At 54.7% G+C, this 27681-nt stretch overlaps 1 protein-coding gene across 2 annotated transcripts in view; it reads left to right on the top strand.

The window, feature by feature from the left end:
* The window catches only part of ARHGEF7 (Rho guanine nucleotide exchange factor 7), a 104678-nt gene that overhangs the window by 6015 nt on the left and 70982 nt on the right, over positions 1-27681 (top strand). For both annotated transcript variants that reach the window (XM_058670801.1, XM_058670798.1), the window contains exon 2: positions 23583-23669. In XM_058670801.1, coding sequence (XP_058526784.1) covers positions 23583-23669 — 87 coding nt within the window. The remainder of the gene's footprint in view (positions 1-23582; positions 23670-27681) is intronic.

Raw genomic sequence — 27681 nt, 5'->3', positions numbered from 1 at the left:
CCCCAAAAAGCTGCACGTGACTCAGGCCCCCCAGCGAGCTCTTGGACTGGCCGCAGCTTGCCTTGGTCCGCCGTGGGAGTGCATAGCTGCACGTGGCTTCTTGGCACGACCTTCTTCAAAGTGCTTCCATTTCTGGATTCTTTATAAATCCCAAGTGTCTGGGCTCACACGCTCTCCCACCAGTTTCCTGTCTGCAAGGTGGTCAGAATTCGTGAGACCTTGTTTCTCAAGCCTGTCTGGTTACTTGACCTTTCACAAGACTTTTGTTGGGGAACCTGGATTTTCGTAAAAAACCTGTGGTTCTGAACACGCTCCAAGGGATTGGAATTTTGTCAATCATGGTGACAGAGACGGGAAACGCAGAGGGTCCCAGGGCCATCCGGGCTCTGTGCAGAGAGGCGCCCCTGAGCCGGGGAGCCTGGCCCAATGCCCCTGCTTCTCTTGACCATCACGCAGGGTTCCCTTAGGCTCGAGGCACCTGCCTGTTGTCCACATTTCTCCCGCCTGTCCTGGCCACTAGGCATGGATCTCCACCGGGAGTAAGTCCCCGGCTGCGCTGGCTCCTGTCCTCACTGCAGACTCATGGCCAAGGTTAAACTTGTGGAAAGGCCCGGTTGTTGGGTGGTCAGGGACTAGGACTGTGTGTTGGTCAGGCACTAGTCCTCGGTGACGCAGAGCCCACAGCAGTGTCCAGCAGGTAGGAGCCTGGAGAAGGGCCTCTTCCCTCAACAAAATCTGCAGGAACTCAGCAGCAGACCCCGAGTAATCCAGTGAAATGGCAGGTCGTCTCGAGAGATGGTTCTCAAGAGAAGACACACAAAACATATCAGCGAAGGCTTGCCAGCCCGGGGCGCGGTGCAGTGCCTGTGGAGGGGGGTCAGGCTGGTGAGAATAGATCGCCCCGCTGCGGGCTGTGTGTCCGGAGAGATTCCTGTTCTAGGTTGATGGCCAATAAATGACACCAGCCAAGTGGGACACACACGACACTTGTACTGCTCAGCCGTAACAAGCCTGGGAAGCTGCTGTGTGCAGCGATGCCGGTGGGATTGGAGATGTGACGGTATGTGGAGACAGACACCCTGTGTCATGTCACTGTGAGTGTAGAATTGTGATGCGAGACCGGCAAGGTGGCCATGGGGACAGGAGGTACAGGACGGTTGGTCACAGGTGCCAAGCCACGGTGAGGCGGAAGCTGCACCCGCCAGTGCTCCACGAACATGCGGACGGCAGGGAGCGGAAGACGCCCAGGAACGGAAGCACAAGGCGAGGGGACGTCAGCTCCTCAGTGCAGATCCGGTGTTACACTGCATCCCTGAAACAGGCATGACCAGGCAGAGTCAATGATAAACCCTTGTGGATCTTCACACCTGAGTACGTGTGTTGAAGGATCACACTGTCTCCCCAAATAGCTGTAATGGAAATGCAAATTACAAGCAGCGTATGTGTACATTTCTTGTACCCCTGACCAGTGCATGGACCGATTGGAGGATCTGCCCCTTGGCTGTCCATGAGTGGTTGGGGCTTGGGGGAACCTTTGGAGGAAGAGCCATGAGGGACCTGCTGTCCGTGACTTGTGGGAGTGATGCCCTGGAAGTGGGCAGGCCCCAGTCCGCACAGGATTCTGGGAGGGGGCAGACCCAGCTGCCTGGGATTCTGGGAGGGGGCAGGCCCCCAACCTGCACAGGATTCTGGGAGGGGGCAGGACCCAGCCGTACAGGATTCTGGGAGGGGGCAGGACCCAACTTGCACACAATGGAGGAGTCCGATGGAGCTTCCATGGAAAGAAACAAGAGAAAACAGGGCAACTAAATTCATGTTAAGTACTAGGAGGAAAGAGAATGCTGAAGGTCAGGATGGAAACCAATGACATATGAAACAGAATGTTATCAGAGAAAATCAACAAAATCCAAGCCAGTGAAACTGACACCACGCCCGGCGGGGCCGAGGAGAGAGGCTGTAGTGCCCAAGGATGTGCAAAGCTGCGTGTCACTTTTTCACTGACAAGTTCCACAACTGGAGGAGTTGGGCCGCTTCCTCCAGAGTCACTGACCGCTAAGGGGGTGTCTCAGGAAGACACGGGTGAGTAGCACAGCCCTGTGCAGCTGGCACAAGTTACGTTCATCTCACAAAGGGAAAAACGGCTCCAGACTGGATAACTTACCTGGTGAATTTACCAAACGCTTAAGCAAAAATAAAACCAAAATTCTACACAATCTTCTTTTTAAAAAATGTTTTTTTTTGAGAAAGGATTTATTCTAATTCTTATTAAAAAGTCAGATATACAGAGGAGAGACAGAGAGGAAGATCTTCCGTACAGTGATTTCTCTGCAAGCGACCGCAGTGGCCAGAGCTGAGCCAATCCGAAGCCAGGAGTTTCTCCCGAGTCTCCCACGCGGGTGGAGGGATCCAAGGCCTTGGGCCGTCCTCCACTGCTTTCCCAGGCCACAAGCAGGGAGCTGGATGGGAAGTGGAGCTGCCAGGATTAGAACCGGCGCCCATATGGGATCCTGGCGTGTGCAAGGCGAGGATTTAGCCACTTGGCTATGGCGCCTGGCCCTTCACAGAGTCTTCTAGGAACAGGACAATGATGTGACACTTCCCAGCTCTATCCCTGAGGTCACATTATCCTGAAACCAAAAGCCAACAAAGACTATCCAGGTAAACAACAACAGCAGAAGACCACAGGCCAGTGCAGTAGCCCTCACACACAGGAGCACCGTGCCAGGGCTGCTGGGGTCAGATTCAGGGTTGTGTGCAGCAGGGACCGGGAGAAGGTCACCCTGGGAACTGAGGGTCGTGGGCACTGTGAGAGCCGCAGCCCCCTCTGCAAGTGCGGGTGGGGGGACCTAACAGAAGTGCTCTGTCGTCAGCACCACCTGTTCCCAGGCATCCAGGGATGTTCTCCTGGGTTTGGGGGAGTCTCTGGGACAGCCCACAGTTCTGTTCACGGGTGAGAGGGGCCAGGCTCACCTGATACATTGAAGCACTGGCTGTTCGTTCTGTCCACTCCCGCTAAGCCCCCTGCTGAGCCACAGGTGTCCTGGTTGGAGAGGAGAAGCCGCCAGGTGTTCTTTGTAGAAAACAGGCCAAGATCCGGAGAGCACCCCGGGAGTGGGAGGGTGGGTTCCAGGGGCTCCCGGGAGATGGGGTCCACACACGGTCAGTCCTGGTCCTTCATTACTGAGTGGCCAGACATGGAGATGCCACGATGTTCAGAGAACCATACCTAACCTGTGAAATATCAATTTAAAAACTAATATTTAAAGGGTGAAAACATTTGGAATAAAAAATACCGCTAGGAAAGCTTATGAGTACATCTAACGTGAGAAATACCCTTCCATGCTGAGCACTGCTGTCACCAGGGGCTGCGGGGCATGAGGAGTCTCAGTCCCCAGTTACAGGAAGCATGCCAGACAGAGGGCCTGTTGGGCACACTGTGTGTGTTCTGTGCTCACTGTGTGTGTTCTGTGCTCACTGTGTGTTCTTTGCTCACTGTGTGTTCTGTGCTCACTGTGTGTGTTCTGCGCTCACTGTGTGTGTTCTGTGCTCACTGTGTGTTCTGCGCTCACTGTGTGTTCTGTGCTCACTGTGTGTTCTGTGCTCACTGTGTGTGTTCTGTGCTCACTGTGTGTTCTGCGCTCACTGTGTTCTGCGCTCACTGTGTGTTCTGTGCTCACTGTGTGTTCTGTGTTCACTGTGTGTGTTCTGTGCTCACTGTGTGTTCTGCGCTCACTGTGTGTGTTCTGCGCTCACTGTGTGTGTTCTGTGCTCACTGTGTGTGTTCTGTGCTCACTGTGTGTGTTCTGTGCTCACTGTGTGTTCTGCGCTCACTGTGTGTTCTGTGCTCACTGTGTGTGTTCTGTGCTCACTGTGTGTTCTGTGCTCACTGTGTGTTCTGTGCTCACTGTGTGTTCTGCGCTCACTGTGTGTTCTGCGCTCACTGTGTGTTCTGCGCTCACTGTGTGTGTTCTGCGCTCACTGTGTGTTCTGCGCTCACTGTGTGTTCTGTGCTCACTGTGTGTTCTGTGCTCACTGTGTGTTCTGCGCTCACTGTGTGTTCTGAGCTCACTGTGTGTTCTGCGCTCACTGTGTGTTCTGTGCTCACTGTGTGTGTTCTGTGTTCACTGTGTGTGTTCTGTGCTCACTGTGTGTTCTGTGCTCACTGTGTGTGTTCTGTGCTCACTGTGTGTGTTCTGTGCTCACTGTGTGTGTTCTGTGCTCACTGTGTGTTCTGTGCTCACTGTGTGTTCTGCGCTCACTGTGTGTGTTCTGTGCTCACTGTGTGTTCTGCGCTCACTGTGTGTTCTGTGCTCACTGTGTGTGTTCTGTGCTCACTGTGTGTGTTCTGCGCTCACTGTGTGTTCTGTGCTCACTGTGTGTTCTGTGCTCACTGTGTGTGTTCTGCGCTCACTGTGTGTTCTGTGCTCACTGTGTGTTCTGTGCTCACTGTGTGTGTTCTGCGCTCACTGTGTGTTCTGTGCTCACTGTGTGTGTTCTGTGCTCACTGTGTGTGTTCTGCGCTCACTGTGTGTTCTGTGCTCACTGTGTGTGTTCTGTGCTCACTGTGTGTGTTCTGCGCTCACTGTGTGTTCTGTGCTCACTGTGTGTTCTGTGCTCACTGTGTGTGTTCTGCGTTCACTGTGTGTTCTGCGCTCACTGTGTGTGTTCTGCGCTCACTGTGTGTTCTGCGCTCACTGTGTGTTCTGTGCTCACTGTGTGTTCTGTGCTCACTGTGTGTGTTCTGCGCTCACTGTGTGTGTTCTGCGCTCACTGTGTGTTCTGTGCTCACTGTGTGTGTTCTGTGCTCACTGTGTGTGTTCTGTGCTCACTGTGTGTTCTGTGCTCACTGTGTGTGTTCTGTGCTCACTGTGTGTTCTGTGCTCACTGTGTGTGTTCTGTGCTCACTGTGTGTTCTGTGCTCACTGTGTGTTCTGCGCTCACTGTGTGTTCTGTGCTCACTGTGTGTGTTCTGTGCTCACTGTGTGTGTTCTGTGCTCACTGTGTGTGTTCTGCGCTCACTGTGTGTTCTGTGCTCACTGTGTGTGTTCTGTGCTCACTGTGTGTGTTCTGCGCTCACTGTGTGTTCTGTGCTCACTGTGTGTTCTGTGCTCACTGTGTGTGTTCTGCGCTCACTGTGTGTTCTGTGCTCACTGTGTGTTCTGTGCTCACTGTGTGTGTTCTGCGCTCACTGTGTGTTCTGTGCTCACTGTGTGTGTTCTGTGCTCACTGTGTGTGTTCTGCGCTCACTGTGTGTTCTGTGCTCACTGTGTGTGTTCTGTGCTCACTGTGTGTGTTCTGCGCTCACTGTGTGTTCTGTGCTCACTGTGTGTTCTGTGCTCACTGTGTGTGTTCTGCGTTCACTGTGTGTTCTGCGCTCACTGTGTGTGTTCTGCGCTCACTGTGTGTTCTGCGCTCACTGTGTGTTCTGTGCTCACTGTGTGTTCTGTGCTCACTGTGTGTGTTCTGCGCTCACTGTGTGTGTTCTGCGCTCACTGTGTGTTCTGTGCTCACTGTGTGTGTTCTGTGCTCACTGTGTGTGTTCTGTGCTCACTGTGTGTTCTGTGCTCACTGTGTGTGTTCTGTGCTCACTGTGTGTTCTGTGCTCACTGTGTGTTCTGTGTTCACTGTGTGTGTTCTGTGCTCACTGTGTGTTCTGTGCTCACTGTGTGTTCTGCGCTCACTGTGTGTTCTGTGCTCACTGTGTGTGTTCTGTGCTCACTGTGTGTGTTCTGTGCTCACTGTGTGTTCTGTGCTCACTGTGTGTGTTCTGTGCTCACTGTGTGTTCTGTGCTCACTGTGTGTTCTGTGCTCACTGTGTGTGTTCTGTGCTCACTGTGTGTGTTCTGTGCTCACTGTGTGTGTTCTGCGCTCACTGTGTGTTCTATGCTCACTGTGTGTGTTCTGTGCTCACTGTGTGTGTTCTGTGCTCACTGTGTGTTCTGTGTTCACCGTGTGTGTTTTGTGCTCACTGTGTGTTCTGTGCTCACTGTGTGTGTTTTTTCTGCCCTGCTTATTCCTTTAATTCAGCAGGATACTTTACAATGTGAGCACTTTTATTTTAAAGGGGGTTGTGGAATAGAAGTTGAGAGACGTTTCTAAATTGACCAGAAGATGTGACGGGCCTAGAATCGCCGAAGCATGTCGGTGAAAGGCTTGTGGAATCTGGCGGCCTCGCCCTCCCATGACTGTTTGACTGACGCAGCCTGCAGCAGAGATAGAATCACTAAACACAGGAGGGCATCCTGAAGCAGGCCTGCAGGTGAACACCGCTGCCCCCTGGCCCTGGAGCAGGCCGGTCTTGGGCATGCAGCACTGGCTGCAGTGACTGGGACCAGCATGGAGTCTGATCCTGTGTGTTATATCAGGTGCCTTGTGCATGGTACTGGAGTCGGGGCAGAGGGAAGCAGAGGTATCAATGGGGAGCTGTATTCGTGACGGGCATGTGTGAATGCAACTAGGTCAAGAGCCAGTGGGCAACAACCAAACTGTGGGGTGCGATGTGGTGTTGAGGGGGGCTGTGCATTCTGAGGACACATGTAGGAGAGTGAGGAAGGAGCCATCGCACATCCAGAATATTCAAAAGAGCCCTTGAAACAGCAATAGGAGAACAAAACCCAAACAAACAAAAAATTGATTGAATGTCTTGAGTAGACACTTGGAAAACAACAGGCAAATGTCAGATAAATGGAGAAGTCCAGCGGAGACCACTGTGCCCTGCGGCCACCCAGTAGCTGGCTACACTGGCTAGAGTGGAAGTGGTGCTAGCCGGGCCAACAGGTGTGCGGCAGTGGCACTGTGCTGCCCTGTGGCGGGAGGACCCGGCTGTCAGAAAATCCGCGTTGGTCTGCCAGGTGTTCTCGCTGTGTCACTCAGGGTGTCGCTGTGAGGAAGTGCAGGTGGCCTGTCCATGCAGGGCCCACACACGAGTGCTCCCAGTCGCTGTCTCTTCCCTAGTCACAGGCTAGCAGAGCACACAGGTGGACAGATGGAGGTCTGTACAGCGGAGGAAAAGGACGAGGAGACGCGGGGAGTACAGCCAGCACGGTTCTGTTTCTGCAAACTTCTAAAAAATGCGATGTAGCCCCCTACTGATGGTGCTTGCTTGGAGTGTGGGGGTGCTGTGCGGCGTTGTGGCCGAGGAGGCCCTGGAGGCCACACTGCTCTGTGGCGTGTGGTTTGATGCGGTGCACCTGTCTCCTGGCCTGCCAGAGTCACCGGTTTTGCATCAGCTGACAGCTCCACTGCTCTGCGGCCCCGACACCTGTGTGTGTTCCGTTTCTGTTACGTGTTGTGTCTTGCGGGTTCCAGTTCGTTTTGCTGGCTGCTCGGTACTTTTGAACCTAATGGAAAACGTGTACAGTTTTAAAAAGGAAGAACAACAGAGAAAAACCGAGAAAGATCTTCTGTCCACTGGTTCACTCCCCCCAAATGTCCACAGCAGGCAGAGCTGAGCAGAGAAAGCTGGGTCAGAGGTGGAGGCGGGACTCCAGGCTGGGCCCTCTGATGCTTAGAATCCTCAGGGTGGCTTATCCGCTGCCCACAGCGCGCACTCCAGGGGCTCACACTGGACAGAGGGGAGGGACCCACTCCGTGCTGCTCCGGTGATTGGCTGCCTGCTGCCTCCCGTGGATCGGGCTGATGCAGAGGAGGGCCTGGCGTGACCAGCTGAGGCCGAGGATGGCCTGGCGGGCCTGGAGGCTGCCTGGGGCTGGCAAGGCAGGTGGCATGAGGGCCTGGCAGGCTGCCAGAGTGCCAAGGCCGTGAGTGTGGGAAGAGCAGAGCTGGGGAGGGGCCAGAGTGGACTGGTGGTCTGGCTGCCCTGGAGCCCAGTGGCGGAGGGTATATGCACTCAGAGTGGCTCTTGGGAGCTGGGCAGCAGGCCATGATGCTTTACCCACTTCCTGAAAACGTCAAGGGGAGGTGGGCCTTCAGCTGGCTCTGCACGGTGTGCGTGGCTTCCCTGGAGTGTCTCTGGGGCTCCCAGCGAGTGCGTGGGGCTGCTGTGCCGTGCGCCACGCTCTGTAGGCCTGGCTCTCCACGGCGTCACCCTCTCAGGGCTTGCTCCTCTCCATTTCTGTCATCCAGGTGGTCTTAGGGGGTGTCTGCGGGTGCTGCCCAGCTCAAGGCGAGTCACGCCTTGGTGTTGTGGGAGTGTTTCAGGGAGGCAGGAGTCCCATGTTAGAGTCGGGGTCAGGGTGGGGCCGACCCATGGCTTCCTTTTTTTTTTTTTATAATCTATTTTATTGTGTTGTTGACAATCTTTACATAGTTAATTACAGTTAAAGAAAGAAAAAGAAAAGAAAAGAAAAAAAAAAAAGGTTCAGGGGGATAGGGAAGTGGGTAATACTATTATGTCCACATTGTTTCCATCTTGTATCTGAGGTAAAGGGGGATATTGAGGGGGAAGCCCCACCCGGTTTCCCGCCCACCCTGAGTCCCGGATGTGGGGCATGCTCTGAGATATGTGCTCGAGTGGTGTTAATAGTTCTCCGGTTATGAATCGCTGCCAGTTTCGCTCGATGAGGTCGTCCACTGATTGATATGGTCCATCATAAAGTCTCTGTTTGCCCCATATATCGCTGCCAACATATAGCTGAGATGAATGATTGATCTGATCTGTCTTCTGTCTTTTCTTGGTTAGAGTTCTGAGTCCAGCAGTTCGATTAGGGAGGCTTCCTTTTTTGAAAACACACACACACACGCTTTCTGCTTTCCCACAGACAGGCCTGGGCCAATCTGAGGCTGGAGGCAATGAAACGTATCCTGGGTCTCCCTCACAGGGGTGCCAGGACCCTGAAAGTCTTGAACCCAGGCACTCTTGTAGGGTGTGGGCCTCCCAGGCCACAGCCACTGTGCCACAATGCCTGCCCCATTGGATGAGAGCTTCCAGCGAATCCTCAGGCAGTGCCGATCCCTTGGGTATCCAGGACCCAGGGGGCTGATGCCCTGGCACCACGTCCCTGGGACTAGGGTGTGCACTGCTCATTCGGATCGGGCCCTGGGGTGTGCTCAGTGGGACGTTCCCCAGGTGTCTGGGTCCCTGGCTGACTGAAGGGTGTGGCCACCTGTCACCGGATGTCCAGAAAGTGCAGTTAGGGCAGATTCCAAGGGCTGCCTCCCAGGGGCCTTTTGATGGGCCACACAGGGAGGTTCCAGAGCAGAAAGAACACGGCCTGGGGTGGAGGCTCCCACAGAGGAGGGACGGGGTGGAGGCTCCCACAGAGCAGGAACAGGGGTGGAGGCTCCCACAGAGCAGGGACAGGGGTGGAGGCTCCCACAGAGGAGGGGCAGGGGTGGAGGCTCCCACAGAGCAGGGACAGGGGTGGAGGCTCCCACAGAGCAGGGACGGGGTGGAGGCTCCCACAGAGCAGGGACAGGGGTGGAGGCTCCCACAGAGCAGGGACGGGGTGGAGGCTCCCACAGAGCAGGGACAGGGGTGGAGGCTCTCACAGAGGAGGGGCAGGGGTGGAGGCTCCCACAGAGGAGGGGCAGGGGTGGAGGCTCCCTCAGAGAGGCAAGGGTGAGGCTCCCATGTGGGGGGAGCGCAGACGGCTGTGCTCCAGGCATTGGTCCCTATGTTGTGAATGTCTGTGGCAGCCCGAGGGGCTCCGGGAGTCCTTGTCTACCGCGTTTCTGCTTGGTAGCTCAGTAGTCTCCCGAGAGGACGGTGTGTGGGGAGGACTGTGGAACTCCCAGAGCTTCCGGTGCGGGTGGGCGGACTAGAAAACACCAGGTGGGTGGGCGGAGGTGTGGCCCCCTCTGTGGGCAGCTCTTTGGAGGACCCTGCCTGCCGGGCGCATGGGGGTCTCCCAGCAGCTGTCACTGGGGGTCTTGCAGGAAGGAGCCCTCTGTGGACACGCTGCTGGTGGAAGAGCCGCCCTGAGGCTCAGACATACAAGAGGAGCAAGTGCCCTGGGTGAGAATGGCCGTGGGAAGGGGTGGGGGCAGGAGGCAAGGGCTGCCATTTCTGCCTCCAGGTGCCTGTGGAGCCCACTCGTGTCTGTGGTGAGGCTCCCACAGCCGCCCTTCTCCCCTGCCTTCCACTGTCCATCTCCAGTCGCTCTGTGTGTCTAGCTGTCGTCTCAGATGTGACAGAATCCATGAGGCCAGCGTGGGCAGCTGGCTTAGGTGTCTGTGATGCTGAGGACGCAAGTGCAGTGGGCCAGGGGAGAGTGGACAGGGAGCAGTGGCCAGGGGAGAGTGGACAGGGAGCAGTGGGGGGGCCGTAGGCAGCGGGGCAGACAGGCTGCACCCACATTGCTTGGACTTTAGTTTTTTATTATTGTGATTGTTTTCTTAAGATGTATTTTTATTTGGAAGGCAGATTTACAGAGAGAAAAGGACAGGAGAGAGAACCTTCCATCTGCTGGTCCACTCCCGATGTGGCTGCAGTGACAGGAGCTGGGCTGGTCTAAAGCCAAGACGCTCCTCTGGGTCTCCCACGCGGGTGCAGGGTCCCAAGGCTTTGGGCCGTCCTCCACTGCTTTCCCAGGCCACAGGCAGGGAGCTGGATGGGAAGTGGAGCAGCCGGAATACGAACTGGCACCCATGTGGAATTCTGGCCTGTGCAAGGCAAGGATTTAGTTGCTAGGCTACCACGCCGGGCTGATGGGTGAGTTTTTGCTCTCTGTGTGTTTAGGACCTGAGCCCTCGATTGCAGTATTTAGGAAAGATGCCCTACTGAACATGTTTTGCCACGACTTACCTCTGGTCCTTGCAGAGGACTCTGGCCTTTGCCGAGGCAGTGCGAGGAGGCGGGAAAGCCGTGAGGACCCAGGACACTTGATCCTACTGGGGTACCACCAGGGACTACAGGGAGGGAGGTGCTTGTTGGTGAGGTGGGGCGTGGATCTGGGCGGGGGGTCTGGACCAGACAGAAGGCCCTGAACCCCCTAGCCTGCACTGTGACCCCATGGACCACAGCAAGTGTCTGCCATGGCTCCAGCAGTATTCAGCGAGGCTTCCCAGCGCGGGCGATGAGCAACCAGGTGACAACCACGTCCCGTGGCTGAAGCCCTGCGGAAGTGGGAGTTCAGGGCTCAGCATCTGTGGCTGCAGCAGCGCCTAGGGGTGATGGCCAGCAGCCCACAGACACAAGGACAGCAAGGAAGCTGACAGTTCCGTTTGAACAGAGGACAGCTCCTCAGTTTGCACAGGAAGTTGCGCTCTGACGGGCAGTGGCTCACGGCCCCTGCCCTGCGTCTGGCTGTCCATGTCCCCGCTGACTGACCCTGAGCCGTGGCTGGCACCTGCGGTTTTCCAGATGGTTTTCGCTTGACTGTTGGAAGACACACTTGCCTACATTCTCATCCTACATTCTCAGGAGAACGAGACGTGATCCTGGGAGAGGTTTATTCTGGGGTATCTGGACCATTTTAGCTGTAAGCATTTCTCATGTGCCCATTGTTGACACTGGCACGAGTCTGAGCTGTTTGCCATCATTGCTGAGGGTCGTAGTGTGCTCCTGGGACGTGTGGGAACCGGCCTCGGGATGCAGGGGTTAAGCACTCCCTTGGCACTCCGCATCCCTGGTGTGTCCGAATTTAGGCTGGGAACTGGAGGGTTGGAATGTTTCTGTCTGTTACTGTTCTTTAAATATGGCCATTCCACACTCGCGGGAAACATGCAGCTCTCCCCGGGGACTGTGGCAGCCAGGACCTTGCTCTGGGCTGTGCTGGAGCAACATGAAGGGCTCCAGCCCTCGCCCTGCGACAAGCTGCGTAGGTCCTTGGCTGCCTGTCGGGGAGCTATCCTTACCCGTGCGGAGCCCTCAAAGCATGCTGCCGCATTTGCCCGCTAGTGGGCTGATGGGTCAGGGATGTGGCGCAGCCCCTGCGAGTTTTCTTCACTGGTGTTCTGGCTCCACCTGGGTGCTGCGGTCTTGAGCTGTGGCTTTTACGAAGTTAGACCTTAGATGGCGGATGTACAATGAGGGCGGACTCCTTTGGAGTGTCTGCACCCGTATTGCGTTGAACCCATTCTGGCTCCTGGTTGTAGCTACCTGCATCACGGGAGGCTGCGCTGAGGGCCAGGCAGGTGGGTCCACAGGTCAGTCAGGGGCCGTGCATGTTACGGCCAGCTGTGTGGCAGGCGCTGGGCTGGGAGCTCTCCCTGGGGTCGTTTGCCTGGGCTGCTGCTGTCCGGGGGGATGGACTGCTTCCCCCTCCCCTTCTAGGCCCCGTGGGGGCAGCCCTGCACACTGTGTCCACGAGCTGTGCCCACAGACTCCCTGCTCCCCTGCTAGGGCCCGTGGAGGCAGCCCTGCACACTGTGTCCACGGGCTGTGCCCACAGACTCCCTGCTCCCCTGCTAGGGCCCGTGGGGGCAGCCCTGCACACTGTGTCCACGGGCTGTGCCCACAGACTCCCTGCTCCCCTGCTAGGGCCCGTGGGGGCAGCCCTGCACACTGTGTCCACGGGCTGTGCCCACAGACTCCCTGCTCCCCTGCTAGGGCCCGTGGGGGCAGCCCTGCGCACTGTGTCCACGGGCTGTGCCCACAGACTCCCTGCTCCCCTGCTAGGGCCCGTGGGGGCAGCCCTGCGCACTGTGTCCACGGGCTGTGCCCACAGACTCACAGAGATACTGTATACATTTCTAATTGTTCCTAAACACATAGATATGTTTTCTTCTTGCTTAAAAATACATGACCGATAGAGGTGGGTGCATGGCTCAGTGGCTAATGTTCACTTGCAAGTGCCAGTATCTCTTATGTATCCCATCCAGCTCCCTGTCTATGGCCTGGGAAAGCCGTTGAGGATGGCCCAGAGCCTTGGGACCCTGAACCCATGTGGCAGACCCAGAAGAAGATGCTGGCTCCTGGCTTCAGATTGGCTCAGCTCTGGCCATTTTGGCCATTTTTGGACTGAACCAATGAATGGAGATCTTTGTCTCTGCTCTCTGTAAAACCTGACTTTCCAATCAAAAACAAAACTTATGTAATGGGCATCGCCGGCACCACGTGCAGGCCCTGCCCCTTGGGCACCTTCCAGTGAAGCCCGCGGCCTGTGCGGCTGGGTCTCTGCTGCAGGAGAGCCGGGCACCGTCACCAAGTCCTTCCCAGCATTGGCTCTCACCGCACTGTACTGAGCTGCCGCTCTTGGGGCTGGTATCCTGGTGGAAAGCAGGTGGTGCCCTAAGCTTAGGTGACCAAGAAGGGCCTCATGGAAGGATGATGGATACAACCGAGGCAGGTGTGAGGAAGGCTACGCTGCCCAAGATGGGGAAGCACTGTGGGAGAGGGAGGAGTGGGGGCCAGGGCGCAGGAGGCAGCACCACTGGCAGTGGCATCCCCTGCTGACCAGTACACTGCCACTGCTCTGGGGTGCTCTGCTGACTTCCGGGGTACACATATGGCCACCGTGGCTGGTCCCAGGCCACTGGTGCGATGACATTGCATGCGGAGCTGGGGCCCTGTGGCTGTGGTACTCTGCAGCCACTGCCTCCCTCGGCTGCCCCTGTCCTGAACCTCACTGGCCAGGCAGCCGGGGAGTCTGTGGCCACTGCACCTCCCTGCCATCCCTGTCTCCCACCTGTGACGTAGCGTGGTCCCGCCCAGGCTTCCTGACTCTCCAGCACTGTGGCCAGCAAGTTCAGGGACCACGGTGGCTGAGGCCGTGTGGTGCACACTGACTTTCACCTCCAGGGAGCCGTGTCCAGCGGGCAGATGGCCTGTCTGGAGGTGCTGCAGGCAGCACCCAAGGTGCTCAGTGGACAGGGATGTGGGTGGCAGTGGGGGTGGGAGGAGCAGCCCATTCTGAGTAACACAAGTTCCCTGGCACTGCTAGTTCTCTAAGGGTGGTCCTGGACCACCTGGCCTGCTAACTAGCTCTCTAATGATGTCCTGGACCACCTGGCCTGCTAGTACTGTCAAGATTGTCCTGGACCGCCTCCCAGGAGCTCTCCAGGGTTCCACCGCAGACCAACAGATGCAGGCGACCCTGATGTCCACTTGTGTGTAAGTAATTTCAGCAGGTCCCAGCGACGGGCCATGTCAGACAGCCCTGGGACACCTGGCTGTGCCTCTGATACCGCAGCCACAAGCTCTGGAGGCGCCCGGACATGCTCACCAGTGGGAATTGCAGCCCATCAGAGAGGTGCCCACACTTTCCCTTTTGGGCCCACTCCCAGCCCTGGATCTTACACTCTCTGGGTGGTTCTGCAGTCTAGCTTGACAGGATTTGTCCTTAGTTCAGCACTTGCCAGCTGATGCTGCGGCAAAGCCTAACCAGCCTGTGCTCACTTTGGCTCATGCCTGCACCAGTGGATACAGCCGCTTAGCCCAGCCTGGCTCTCCCCAACCCAATTTGCATGCAGGCCATGGGCGTTGTGGCCCTGCCCGGCCTGGTCTCACACTGGGAATGGGAGTGGTGGTCCAGCAGCGGTGCCCCCCCACCAGTCCCCCTATTGTGCTCATATCCCTCCCTCCCTGCCAGGTCTAACACATGCCGATGGGTGCTGTGGCCAAGTCTGGCATGGCCCACCTCACCTTGGCATTTGCTGGTGGGTCTATAGCCTGGCCCAGCCCCATCTACCCCCAGTTCCAGTTCGTGCTAGTGGGTGCTACAGCCTAACTCAGCCCAGCCAGCCCCCAGTCCCAGCCCTAATGTGAACTGATTGGTGTTGCGGCCTGATTTGGCCTGTTCTGGTTCTTAGATCTGCCAGTGGGTGTTATGAATTGGCCCAGCCTGGCCTGTGCCCAGACCTGAGCCACACATATGCCGGTGGGTATTGTAACCTGGCCTGGTCTGGGCTACTCCTTGCCTTGGTTCTTACGCTCATCTGCAGGGACGATGTCCTGACAAAGGAGTTTCCCAGGATCCTCTATTAGGCCTTCTCCCAGTGGGCCCTTGGCCCAGACTGACTTAGTCCACCTTTTGTCCTGGCAGGAACAGTGTCCTTGCCCAAATGGCTCACACCCATCCCAGTTTTTTTCTGATGGGTGCTACAGCCCAGCCATACCTGGTCCATGCCCAGACACAGCTGTCATGTGGCTCAGCGGGTGCTGAGTCCTAGCCAGCCCATTTTACACCCTCCCTGGCTCTCATGAGCACCAGTGGGTGCTGAAGTCTAGCCCAGTCTGGCACACCCTGACCCAGTCCAAACCCATGCTGAGAAACAGTGCAGTCGTGTCCAGCCCTGTTCCATGCCTCATTCTGGCTCTTACGCTCACCAGTGGGAACCACAACCCCGCTGGGGCATTATCCCCTTAGCTCTCCAGCTAGGCCTGTTCCCAGCCACAGGTCTTGTGTTCTCCAGTGGTTGCCATGACCCAGCTTGGCAAAGCCCATCCCCCCTCTTGGCCTTTGCCATTGGATGCTGCAGCCTGGCCTGATATGCCCCGCGCCCAGTCCTGTCAGTGGTGGGTGCTGTAGCCTAGCCCTGCCTAGTCTGCTCCCATCCGTGGCTCATGCAGACTGGTAGGTGTGATAGTGTAGTCTGGCATGACCCACATCCCACCCTGGCTCCTGCACATGCCAGTGGGCTAATGTTGGACTGGCCCTGCACGGCCCACCCCCCTCCAGAATCCACCCATACATTTGCTGACCTGACCAACACTGAGGCGTGAATCACATTGTTACCAGTGGGAGTTACAGCCCACTAAGGGAGTTGCACAAGTTCTCCCACCAGGCCCACTCCCAGACCCAGATCTTGCACATGCTAGTGGGTCTAGGCCCTTACCCAACATAGTCTGGCTGCTCCGTCCTGGCCTTTGTATGAGCAGGTGGCCTACCCCACCTCCAGTTCTTGGGTGTGCCTGCAGATGCTGCAGGCTGGACCAGTCTGGCCTGTACACATGAGTGTTGGAGGGTTCCATGGTCATGCCTGGGTCAGTCCATCACCACCTCCAGCTCTTTAGCAAACCAGCAGAAGTTGCATTTCCACAGGGTGGACCCACGTACACCCACAGAATCTGCCTCCAGACCTGCTTCTCTCACGCTCTGGCTAGTGTCATGGCCCAGCCCAACATTAGCCATCCCCAGTGCCAACGCTCACTGGCTGATACTGTGGTCTAGCCCTGCCAGGTAGGCCACCAGCCCTAACTTTTGTGTGCACTGGTGGGTGGTGGTCAGTGATGGTTTGTGCTAACCAGTCCAGCTCAGGTCTCCCACTTTGGCGGGTGCATTGGTCTGACCCAGAAAGGTCCTCCGGCTTCCCCCCTCCAAACAGCTCAGACTCAGCCCCTCACTTACCTGCAAGTTCAGTGGCCTTGTCGGCGGAAGTCCCCCCTTTCTCACCTGCAACATATTCCCTCACATTCCAGTATCTCCTTCGCTGAGCTATCCACAGTCCCTGTGCCCAGGAGCACATGCCCACCCGGTGTGTCCAAGCCCAGTCTTCTGGTGGGGTGGCATGCTGGTCTGGAGCTCTGCCTGCCTACCAGAGACCCCAAATCATAGATGAGTTCCCAGATCTGGTTCTTTGACACGCGCATAGGTCTGGGACCTTGCTTCTCCGCTCACCTGGGACACAAGTGTGCATGCAAGATCCCAGACACGGTCCATGGATACACCGTGTTAGCCTGGGACGCCCTTTCCCTCTCCCCTCCCCTCCCACCCTTGGGACCCAAACACGTACCCCCAGCGTGAGTCCCCAGACCCTAGAGATCATGGAGGACAGGGAAGCTTCCAGAAGCTCTGGCCCCCGCAAAGGCAGACGGAAGCTCCACAGACGTGGAAGTATGCACTTCTATAGGCTCTCGCATTTCTCCTCTCCTTCCCAAGTCCCCCTCCACTGATTCTCCCATAGATTATTACAATAGTGTAGCCCTTCATAAATACTCATAAGTCCATCATTGTAGGCATGGACAATGGCAGAGTGTCCAGCATCTTATTGTTAAGATATATGTAGCAATTTCATTGGGAGTCCATCTTTGTCTGGAAGTAGAGATGCATACAGCGTTGTATCCTCACATCTGGATATGATAGTTTCCATTACACAGTTCCCTTAAATTAAAGCCACAAAACAGCAGGAAGAAAAACAGAAAATTTACAACAACACGAAGTTAAATAACATGCTACAGAATGACCAATGTGTTGCTGAAAAATGAAAAAGAAAATAAAAAAAAATCTTTAAAAAGCTATGCTACTGCATGACCTGTGTGTCACTGAAGAAATTAGTAAGAAAAAAACTTATATATTTTTTAGGTTTATTTTATTTTTATTGGAAAGTCATATGCAGAGAGGAGGAGAGACAGAGAGGAAGATCTTCCGTCCGATGATTCACTCCCCAAGTGAGCGCAACGGCTGGAGCTGAGCCAATCAGAAGCCAGGAGCCTCTTTTGGGTCTCCCATGTGAATGCAGGGTCCCAAGGGACTGGGCTGTCCTCGACTGCTTTCCCAGGCCGCAAGCAGGGAGCTGGATGGGATGCAGGGCCACGGGATTAGAACCGGTGCCCATATGGGATCCCGGCACGAGTAAGGCGAGACTTTAGTGGCTTGGCTATCACGCTGGGCTCAAGAAAAAACTTTAAGAAATGAAAATAAAAGCAAAAATATCAAAAGCCATAAGATGTAGCAAAAACAATATTGAAAGGGATATTTATAACACCAAGTGCTTACAAAAATTATATCTCAAATAAATGATATAATGCATCTCAAGGACTTATTAAAAAAAGAAAAAATGAACAGGAGGCAAGAAATAGCAAAAATAAGTGGAGTTTAAACTAAAAAATTACAAATTGTAACATGAAAGAGGCAGTTTTTAAGATGAACAAAACAAACTTTTAGCCAGACTAGCAAAGAGAAGCAAGAGAGAAAACCAAGTAAAATTAGAGCTGGAAAAGAAAACTCCCTGAGAAGCCGGTGAGGTGAGCGCTGCTTGCCGGATGGTCCTCTTCTGTGCACCTCCTGTGTTTTGTTTTTCAATTCTTTCTCCAAATTAAGGAAGTCTTTTCTGTTAGTATTTCTTTGAACACATTTTAAAATCCAGCTTCTCCTTCTCTTCCTTCTAGAACTCCCATTAATCTTATATTTGGCCTTTTAATAGTGTCCCTTAATTCTTGCATACTTCTTTAAGCTTGACTTAGTTCCTCTTCCAGTGTTTTGATTTTCTCCCATTGTTAAAGGGAATGTCTTCTAATTCAGAGATTCTTTTTTAAGATTTATTTTTATTGGAAAGTGGAAAGGAGAGACAGAGAGGAAGATCTTCTGTCCAATGATTCACTCCCCAAGTGGCTGCAACTGAGCTGATCCGAAGCCAGGAGCCCAGAGTCTCCTCCAGGTTTCCATGTGGGTGCAGGGTCCCAAGGCTTTGGGCCGTCCTTGACTGCTTTCCCAGGCCACAGGCAGGGAGCTGGATGGGAAGTGGAGTAGCTGGGACATGAAGCGGTGCTCACATGGGATCCTGGGTGTGCAAGGCGGGGACCTTGGCCGCTAAGGTACTGCACTCGCCTGAATTTTTAATTTGCGCCGTTGTGTTCTTCATTTATAACACTTCGGCTTGATTGTGTGTCAGTGTTGCTATTTTTGTGTGACATTACTCTTTCAATTCTTGGAACTCCGTATGTGCTTCATGTCAAGAAGCTTTATAACAAGTTTCTATAATTCCTTATCCCGTTTCCTCTATGCCTTCCTCAGTTATGGTCCAGGTTGACAAAGGCTTTTGCTCCTTTTGGGGGAGGTGTCAGTGATGTTCATTGTGCCTTTGTCTTTTCTTTTGCTCTTGGTCGTCGTACTTCTGGTTAGCAGCTTCCTCTCCTTCGGGCAGGTTTCTAAGCTGTGTTGTCCTCTGGTCTACTGGTCCATTTTACTGATTGCATTTGGTCCCTGTCCTGCATTTGCAGTCACTTGTGCCACTCCCTCCAGTGACATTCAGTCCTGGACTGCTCTACTAGGCTTGCGCCACGGTCTCCATAGCCCGGCTCCTGGCTCAGCACTCTCCAGCCCCTGTGATCCTGTGCTGTGGCTGCACCATTGCCGGCACAGTCTTCCACTCTCGGTTCGAGCAGTGCCTGGGATTGGGGAGCCGCCAGGTGTCCTAAATCATTGGGCTGTCAGTGGTGCTGGTCTTGCCAGAACCTGCTGGCTGTTAGGTCTGTAGGCCATCCAGACCTATTTTGGGTGGAACCTGTAGGATGCCAAGTCAGTACTGTTTTCCCTGTGTGACCAGCGCAGTGCATCGAGCTGGACGTGGGCTCTGTCCCAGCTTATGGCATCTGGAGCTCACTCTGGGTCCTCCAGCCCCGCCTCATAGCCCTTACTTCAGTACCCAGAATGGCACCTTACATGGCACTGGTAGAGGTCTGGGCCTGCTAGTTAGGTTTTGGGGCCACCTGGACCCATCTAGGGTGGAGCCTATAGGATGCCGAGTTGTACTGCTTTCTCTGTGAGACCAGTGTAATGCATCGAGCTGGAAATGAACTTGTCCTGGCTTAGCGCATGTGCAGTTCACTGTTCCTGCAGCCCCACAGCCTTTCCCTCAGTACACAGAATGGCACCAGTGTGGCAGTGGTGGTGGGGTCTGAGCATGAAACCTACCCTGTTCCTGCCAGCCTGCTTGGGCTCTGCCAGCCTGCTGTGCTTATCAAGCAAATGGGCAGGATGGGCCGCTTTACGCCTGGATTCACCTCCTCGCTCCCGGTGAACTCCGTCTCCCACCCGGTCACCGACCACTGCTGGGGTATCTGGTCACTGTGACACTGCTGTGCTGTGTCTGCCACGTCCCTGTGTCCACGGGTCCCAAGGCATCCGTGTGCATTGGCTGTCCTCTTGTTCCCCAGGATCACGGCCTCTCTGCTTCACCCTGGCTGATGATTCTCCATCTGTTTAAATGTGCCCTCACCCGTTGCGCCATCTGGTTTCTCTGAGGCCTGTGTTCTGTATCGGAAGGTCTGGATTTGATACCGGATACCAGCTCTTGCCTCTAACTTCCTGTCAGTGCAGACCCTGGGAGGCAGCAGGTGACAGCTCGTCATTTTATCCCCACAGGGAGAGCAGGTGGAGCCGCTGGCTCCTGGTTCCGGCCTGTCCTAGCTTCGAAGTAAAGCAGCAAGTGGGAGCTTTCTCTGTCCCTGTCTCTTAAATAAATAAAAACATAACCACCCATCCGATATTGTTCAATTAAGATAGATATTTCCACATAAAATTTTGCTTTTTTGTATTTATCAAAAACTGTATTATATATGGCTTCCATACTTAGTGTAATTGTTGCAATTCAGGAGAAAAGTCCTAAGAATTATATCTCTGTGGCTTAATATCTTTTTTTTATGGGGGGGGAGCTTAATATCTTAAACTGAGTTAATTCCCATGATATGTGACAGTCATGTTGATAGTCAAACATTGCTCTACAGGACAGACAGGGCTAATTCCTTGAAAGTCTTTGTCACAGTATTTCATCAAGCAACTAACACATAACCAAGTTTTAGGTATGTTTTATTTAAATACAGTTTATTATAGATACATATATTTATATAAAACAAATCACTACATCCAGTGTTCGTGAGAAAACAGTTTCAATTATATCCTTATCAAATGGACTCTGTCATGATTGTACTGGTTTAATTCATATACCAGGACACATGTATATACTCCCATAAACACAGATTGGTCTACAGTACAGAAATACAAATTAAGTGAGCTTGGAAGAAATATTAAGCTAAAGATTAAGGGTTTCACAGAAACATGGAGCTGCAGGATGTGTGAACAGTCAGTGCACTTGGGGAGCCTCCTGCCCTCGGTCCGCCCCGGCCAGTGAGATCAGGCAGCCAGGCGCCTGAATGGGGGGCAGCACCCAAGCTCAGGGTCACATTCTTCCATGTCATTGAACATTTTTTTCCAAGGCAAACTTGCATTCTGATATTTTGGCTGCTGTGAGCAACGATTCCTGGAATGTCTGGTGGCTGTCACGGCTGTCCTTTTACCACAGCTGTGCTGCGTCTCGCCATCTTGTCCAGATCTTGGCATATAGTTCTGCTGTCTTTTCTGCCAAGCTTGCCTGCACATCTTCCTCCTTTATGTCAGTGGACTCTTCTCCACTTATTTGCTTATTTGCTCTGCAACACAGATGATGTTCTATGCTGTTCCTTATATTTTCTTTAACACCTTCCAAGTCTCAAAACCGCTCACGCGCTCTGGCCAGTCACGTTGCCAGCTGCCTGATGCTGTCCCAGGCCAATCACTTCCATCGTAAGCAGCAGCACCGCGAGCAGTGGCTGACCTCTGGCAGTCTGTCCGTGGCTTCCTCACCAGCCCCAGGACTCAGCTGTGCTGTGCAGTGTGCCTTGAAAGCTTTTGTGGGTTGCTTGAGCCTGGATGACGGACAGTTCTTCATGGCGGAGAACTGGGGTACTACCTGAAATTAACGAAACTGTGAAGACAAAGTTTTTCCTCTGGACAAAGCATTTAACTTCTGGGTTGAAGCAACTGTGGCACGAGTCCTAGAATATCTGTCTCCATCCATTCCTCCTTGTTCCGCATCCAATGGACTAATAAAACAATTGCAGCTTTTCACCGTAAGAGCTTGTGGGTTTGGGGCTCTGCTCCAAGTTGCCCTTGGCATTGGTGCACAACAGTGAGGTTGCTCTGTGGAGGCCATTGGCATGACATCGGTTCATTTGCCAACGTTCTTGTAGAACAGCCTGGTCTTCAACATAACCCTTTTTATGTGTATCACCCAGCAGGTTTTCCATAGAGTCTTCTGTAGCCTCAGAAACTTCTCTGCAGCACTGTCCTGGCTTGCAAGTTTCAACTTTTCATGCTGGACCATCTTGACGCACGTGCCAGCCGAGAAGGGCTGCGTGTGTCCCTGATACTGGGCGATGCGGCTGTTTTAGCTGCTCGTCGCCTCATGAATCCACGAGCTGTTTCTGCACCTTCCCCGTAGCTTGCTCATGCGCTGTAGATGTTACTTCAGCACTTTCTGGAGCAGCTCACCAACAGCAGTCTCCCTCCTTCTTGTGGCTGTACCTCATAGTTGATCATTGAGGTGAACCCATGGCCCGCAGCACTGTAACTCATGCCCACACGGAGTGTATCTCACACACATTTCTTCTGTAAGACACATCATAACTTCCTGTGCTTGGGAACTCTCTCTAATACTTGAGCGCTGTGCCTGGAGGTCCTAACCCACAGTACTGAGAAGCACACGCTCTCGATACCCTGAGAAAAGAATACTGTTCAGGCTGAGACGTGAACTCAACAAGGCCGTGGTGGTGTTCAGTTGATGGGCGGGAAAGTGCATTTAGGCTAAGTCTAGGGCAGGTCACAAACATGGCAGCTCTGGATTGGTCTTTGCAAAAGCAACCCAGCGTGGATGCAGTTGGGGGAAGGGGCTGAATGAGTGGGATGGAAGTGAGTTGCCAAAAAGATTCTTTTAAATTAGTTTGTACAATTTTTAGTTGGAGAACAGGTTTTCCCTCTATTTTGCTTGTATTCAATTGGGTAAATAAATAAAAAAAAGAATGTCACTTTAATTTTGAAATGTCATTGTCGGGCTGGTGGCATGGCCTAGCGGCTAAAGTCCTCGCCTTGAATCCCCTGGGATCCCATGTGGGCACCAGTTCTAATCCCGGCGGCTCCACTGCCCATCCAGCTCCCAGCTTGTGGCCTGGGAAAGCAGTCGAGGACGGCCCAAAGCCTTGGGACCCTGCACCCACGAAGGAGACCTGAAGGAGCTCCTGGTTCCCGGCTTCGGATCGGCGCAGCACTGGCCGTTGGGGTCACTTGGGGAGTGAATCATCGGACAGAAGATCTTCCTCTCTGTCTCTCCTCCTCTCTGTATATCTGAATTTGTAATAAAAATAAATAAATCTTGAAAAAAACAACAACAAGAAATGTCATTGTCAGGAAGTCAGAAACCACCTTTGCGGTTGCTTAGCACTCCCACGAGGGTGGGTCGGCAGGAGCTGCGCGGCACCTGTTTGAGAGCAGCCAACCCGACAGGGCTTCGGCCAAGTGCCACAGGTCCCGGGATGTGAGGGAGGCCCGCCCGCTGCCAACCCACACCCACGTTTTTGGTGGGTCGTGTGAAACGCAAGAGTGGCTCCATGCAATGACGTGATTCCCCCTGCTGGATCGGAGGTTCCTCCAAAAACGTCTCGAATATTCTCAAACGCCGGAATTCTGGATGCTTCCCCGTAAAAAAGGAAGAAATCTCGACACTTGATGTATTGGAGGTAGCGGCTGTTCGGGACTGAGGCGTCCTCCTTCCTCGGGAAATGACCCGCCGTTTACAGCCCGCCTGCCCTCAGCCGGTCTCCGCGGGGCGGGGTGGACGCGGCCTGGTCCCCGCGCTGCGCCCCGGGGGTCCCGCACGGGCGGCTTCAGCCCTCGGGGAGAGCGGGGACGGGACGGGACGGGACGGGGAGGACCGGGAGGACGCGGAGGAGGCGGAGGGCGCGGAGGAGGCGGAGGGCGCGGAGGAGGCGGAGGGCGCGGACGCCCGGCCGGGCAGGCCGCGGGGCCGGCGGCGTCGGCGGGCGGAGCGCGGCGCGGCAGGGGCGCGGCCTGAGGCGTCACTTCCGGCCTCGGGCTGTCTTCCTGGTGCGGGCAGGGCCGAGGTTGGTGCGGCCCGGAGGAGGGGAGCGGGTGAGGCGCGGGCGGCTGCGGGGCGCGGGGCGCGGCTTCAGCGCCGTGTCTGTGTTGCAGGTCTACCCGGAGCCTCGGAGCGAGAGCGAGTGCCTGAGCAACATCCGCGAGTTCCTGCGCGGCTGCGGGGCCTCCCTGCGCCTGGAGGTGAGCGTGGGGGGCCGGGGCGCCGTGGGCGCGGGTAACGGACCCCGGGGCGCGGGGCCTGGGGGATGCGGGGCCGGGGCGCCTTGGGCGCGGGGCCTGGGGGATGCGGGGTGCGTGGGCCGGGATGCGTAACGGACCCCCGGGGCACCCGGGGCGCGGGGCCTGGGGACTTGGGGGCGGGTGTGTAACGGACCCCGGGGCGCGGGGCCTGGGGGGTGCGGGGGCCGGAGCTCCCTGGCGTAGGGCCTGGGGATGTGGGGGGCCGGGGCGCCCTGGTCATGGGGCCTGGGGGATACGGGAGACGGGGCGCCCTGAGCTTTGGGGGCGGGTGTGTAACGGACCCCGGGGCGCGGGGCCTGGGGGATGCGGGTGCTTAACGGACCCCTGCAGGGCTCGGGGCTTCCTCGCTGACACCGAGTTCAGAGGCTCTGGGGGATCCCTCCTGAGGGTCAGGTCAGCGGACCTGCGATAACCAGCAAGTGGGTTCGAGTTCCCCTCATGTCCTGTCACTGTGCAGGACGTGGCTTCATCTTTCCCTTATTTATCTACGCGTCGGGGTGTCTCCACCGGCACCTTTGTTGGTTCTTGGGGGGTGTGCAGGGAGGCGGGCCCACACAGGGCGGACCCGTGTGGGGTCAGGGGGCGGTGCTCAGGAGCTCTGGTGGGAAGGACAGCGCACGACAGGTGTGCCGGCGACTTTGCTGTCCTTGTGAGGTCTTAGGCGTGTTGGGAAGCACCTCGTGAAAGAGAAGTGATGGTTCCAGAGGTTACGGTTACTGTTTCCTGTGATCATTGTGATTATTTTGCAAGGAAGAGTTAGATAGTGGTGCTGTTGAGCAGGTCCCAAGCATCCGGAGCTGGCCAGAGCACGGCCCTCGAGGGACAGCTGGAACCCTGGAGTAGTTTGGAGTTGTAATTGATAATACCCCTTTAAAGAGAAAAGTCAGTTATGGCAAGTTCTGTGCGATTTTTAGAGTGCCTCTAACAGTGCATTTAGAAGGTAGCGAGGAAGAGTCTGAATCCCCCTGAGAGGTGCTACAGCTCAGCAGGTAGGGGTGGGGGACTCCCTTGTGCTGGGGCCAGCGGGGGGCCAGGCCAGCGTCTGGAGGGGCTGTGTGAGGCACCCGCGGGATGGAAGTGCCCCACCGTTCTGACGGGAGAGCTGACATGTTTATGGAGGTGAGAAACATGAGACTGAGAACTGATTGTTTAAATTGTAGATTAATTTTTGCTGAGTAGTTATGCATGTTTGGGTGCCTTTTCCACGGTTACTTCAGACGCCGCTGTGTTTGTAGCAAACAATTTTTGTTGCGTATGTTTTCTTACAATGGCTTAAGTTTTTGGGGCATTTCTTTAAGGAATAGAGGACCTGGACTTCACAGTTATTGTATAAGCTATTGTTTTTGAAAATCATGTATGTATGTATATAATGCATGTATGGTGTACGTGCATGTATGTACACATGTGTGCATGTATAAATGTATGTGCATGTATATCTACGTATATGTGTATGTCGATGTACGCACGCTTGTATGTGTGCTTGCATGTGTGTGTATATCTGCATGCATGCATGTATTATGTATATGTATATTTTGAAAGGCAGGGCCTCTGGGGAACTGGCCTGGCCCTCCCGAGGTGTGGGCAGCACTGGCACTGCCTCCCAGGCTGTCAGCAGGAAGCGGGGCCCGGGACCGACCCAGGCATTGCTGTGGGCTGCCTCAGTGGCGTCCGGCCGCCTGCCTCTGTGTGAGGCACCTGACCTAGCTGGAGACGTCGGCCGTTCGCCCCAAGGAGCTCTGATGGTGCAGGCAGTTTGAGAAATCAGTTTAAAAGGAGCGTTACCCCTTTCACGTCTGGTTTTAAGTCCCAAGAAGCACTGTAGTTTTAAGCTGAAAAAAAAATCTTTAAGTTTGGAAAGTAAAATTAAAATCTGGGCAGTTGGTTGTCGGAAAGCAGCGCCTACAATGTAGATGACGCTTGTTTCCCTCGAGGGTTTCTTTTACTTAGCGTGTATCTTGGTGTGTGTGGGCTTTGTTGTTTGCTTGTGGCACAGCAGTGCCCGTGTCTGTCCAGCTTTATTTAAGGAAAAGTGCCTGAGGCGTGCTGGCTGGTAGGGCCTCTCTTCACACTGCTGCAGGCCGGTCCCGAGTGGGACTGGGAGGACCTTGCTTTTCTGGTCTCTTGCTCTTTGATTCAGGTGCTCCAGGCTTTTCTCACTTGGTACCCAGCTACCCCCCCTGCAGGCGAGCAAGTCACACGTGTCACAGGTTTGTCAGCCAAGATACCAGGTCATCCTAGATCAGGAAAATCAGCGCCGAAATTACTGCGGAATGTAAGCGTATGTAAGCGTTGCTATGGCTCTGTTTGAAAGTGTCCTCATCTTTGTAACCTAACGGCTGTTTGTGCGGAGTTTGAGGGGGCAGGAAGGGTGCTGTTCAGGTTACTCGGTTGATGGTTGGAAGAGCCCGTCCTTTGTGCCCTTCCCCCCAGATTCGTCAGTTTTCTGGAATAATTGTCAAAAGCAGATGGAGTCAGCTATTCTTGAAGGCAGGAGAGGAGGCTTGTACATGACCTGGAGGGCCAGTTGGGACCTGGATTTAATGTGGTTTTTTTCTTCTTAAAGACTTTTTTATTTGTTTATTTATTTAAGATTTATTTATTTTTTATTTGAAAGGCAGATTTATAGAGAGGAGGTAAGGAAAGAAAGATCTTTTGTCCACTGATTCACTCCCCAATGACTGTAATGGCAGAGCTGAGCTAATCTGTAGCCAAGTGCCAGGAGTCTCTTCTGGGTCTCCCACGCGGGTGCAGGGTCCCAAGGCTTTGGGCCGTCCTTGACTGTTTTCCCAGGCCATAAGCAGGGAGCTGGATGGGAAGTGGAGCAGCCGGGACATGAACCAGCGCCCATATGGGATCCCAGGGCATAGGAGTTGAGGATCTAGCCACTGGGCCATCCTGCCAGACTGCTGAATTTAATGTTAATGAGGCTTTTCTGCTTGAGTGGGGGGTGTGGACTTCCACACAGCATCTCACAGGATTCTCACACGGTGTCCCACATAGCTCCCTACACGGTCCCACAGAATGCTCCACTCAGAGTCCCACACAGCATCCTATATGTCACACTGGGTCCTACATGGTGTTTCACATGGTCACGCTCAGAGTCCCACACGGTCACAGAGTCCCACACGGCATCCCACACGGTCACACTCAGTCTCACACGACATCCCACACGGTCACAGAGTCCCACACGGCATCCCACACGGTCAGAGTCCCACATGGCGTCCCACGCGGTCATACTCAGAGTCTCACACGGCGTCCCACGCGGTCACAGAGTCCCACACGGCGTATCACGTGGTCACACTCAGAGTCTCACACGGCGTCCCATGTGGTCACAGAGTCCCACACGGCGTCCCACGTGGTCACAGAGTCTCACACGGTGTCCCACATGGTCACACTCAGAGTCCCACACGGCGTCCCCACGCGGTCACAGAGTCCCACACGGCGTCCCCACACGGTCACACTCAGAGTCTCACAGTTTCCCACATGGTGTCCCCCATGGCCTCTTGGTCAAAGGCAGGCCGGACATGCCAGCAGGCGGGGAGCTGTGAACTGGCACCTGGTGCAGAAGCGCGTGTCGGCCCCGCAGACGGGAATCCTCGTGGAATTGATCTTCCCAGCTCCTTGGCACACTAGCTCAACGGAAGCGATAATTTTCGGGTTTGCTTTTTGTTTATTTAACTTGTGTTGGAATGTGGCAATGGGCCAGAGCCCAGGTGGCTCAGAACAGAGCTCTGCTGCGCTCCCACCCTGACTCGGGGAGGCTGGGTTAATTTTTTGGTCTTCCGGTTCACTAGAGAATGAAATGTAGGCCAATAATCCCCATTGATATAAAGTGTATTAATTGATGAATAATTACCGGGTACAGTGTGTTGTGACACGGGAACACATTGTGAAGGAATCAGTCAAGCTAATTAATATAATCAGCCCATCACATGCTTTGCTACTTGCAACA

The sequence above is a fragment of the Ochotona princeps genome, chromosome 12 (assembly GCF_030435755.1).
Source record: "Ochotona princeps isolate mOchPri1 chromosome 12, mOchPri1.hap1, whole genome shotgun sequence".
NCBI classification, from domain to species: Eukaryota; Metazoa; Chordata; class Mammalia; order Lagomorpha; family Ochotonidae; genus Ochotona; species Ochotona princeps.
Note: the sequence above shows the minus strand (reverse complement) of the source record. Positions and strands in the feature narration are given on the sequence as shown.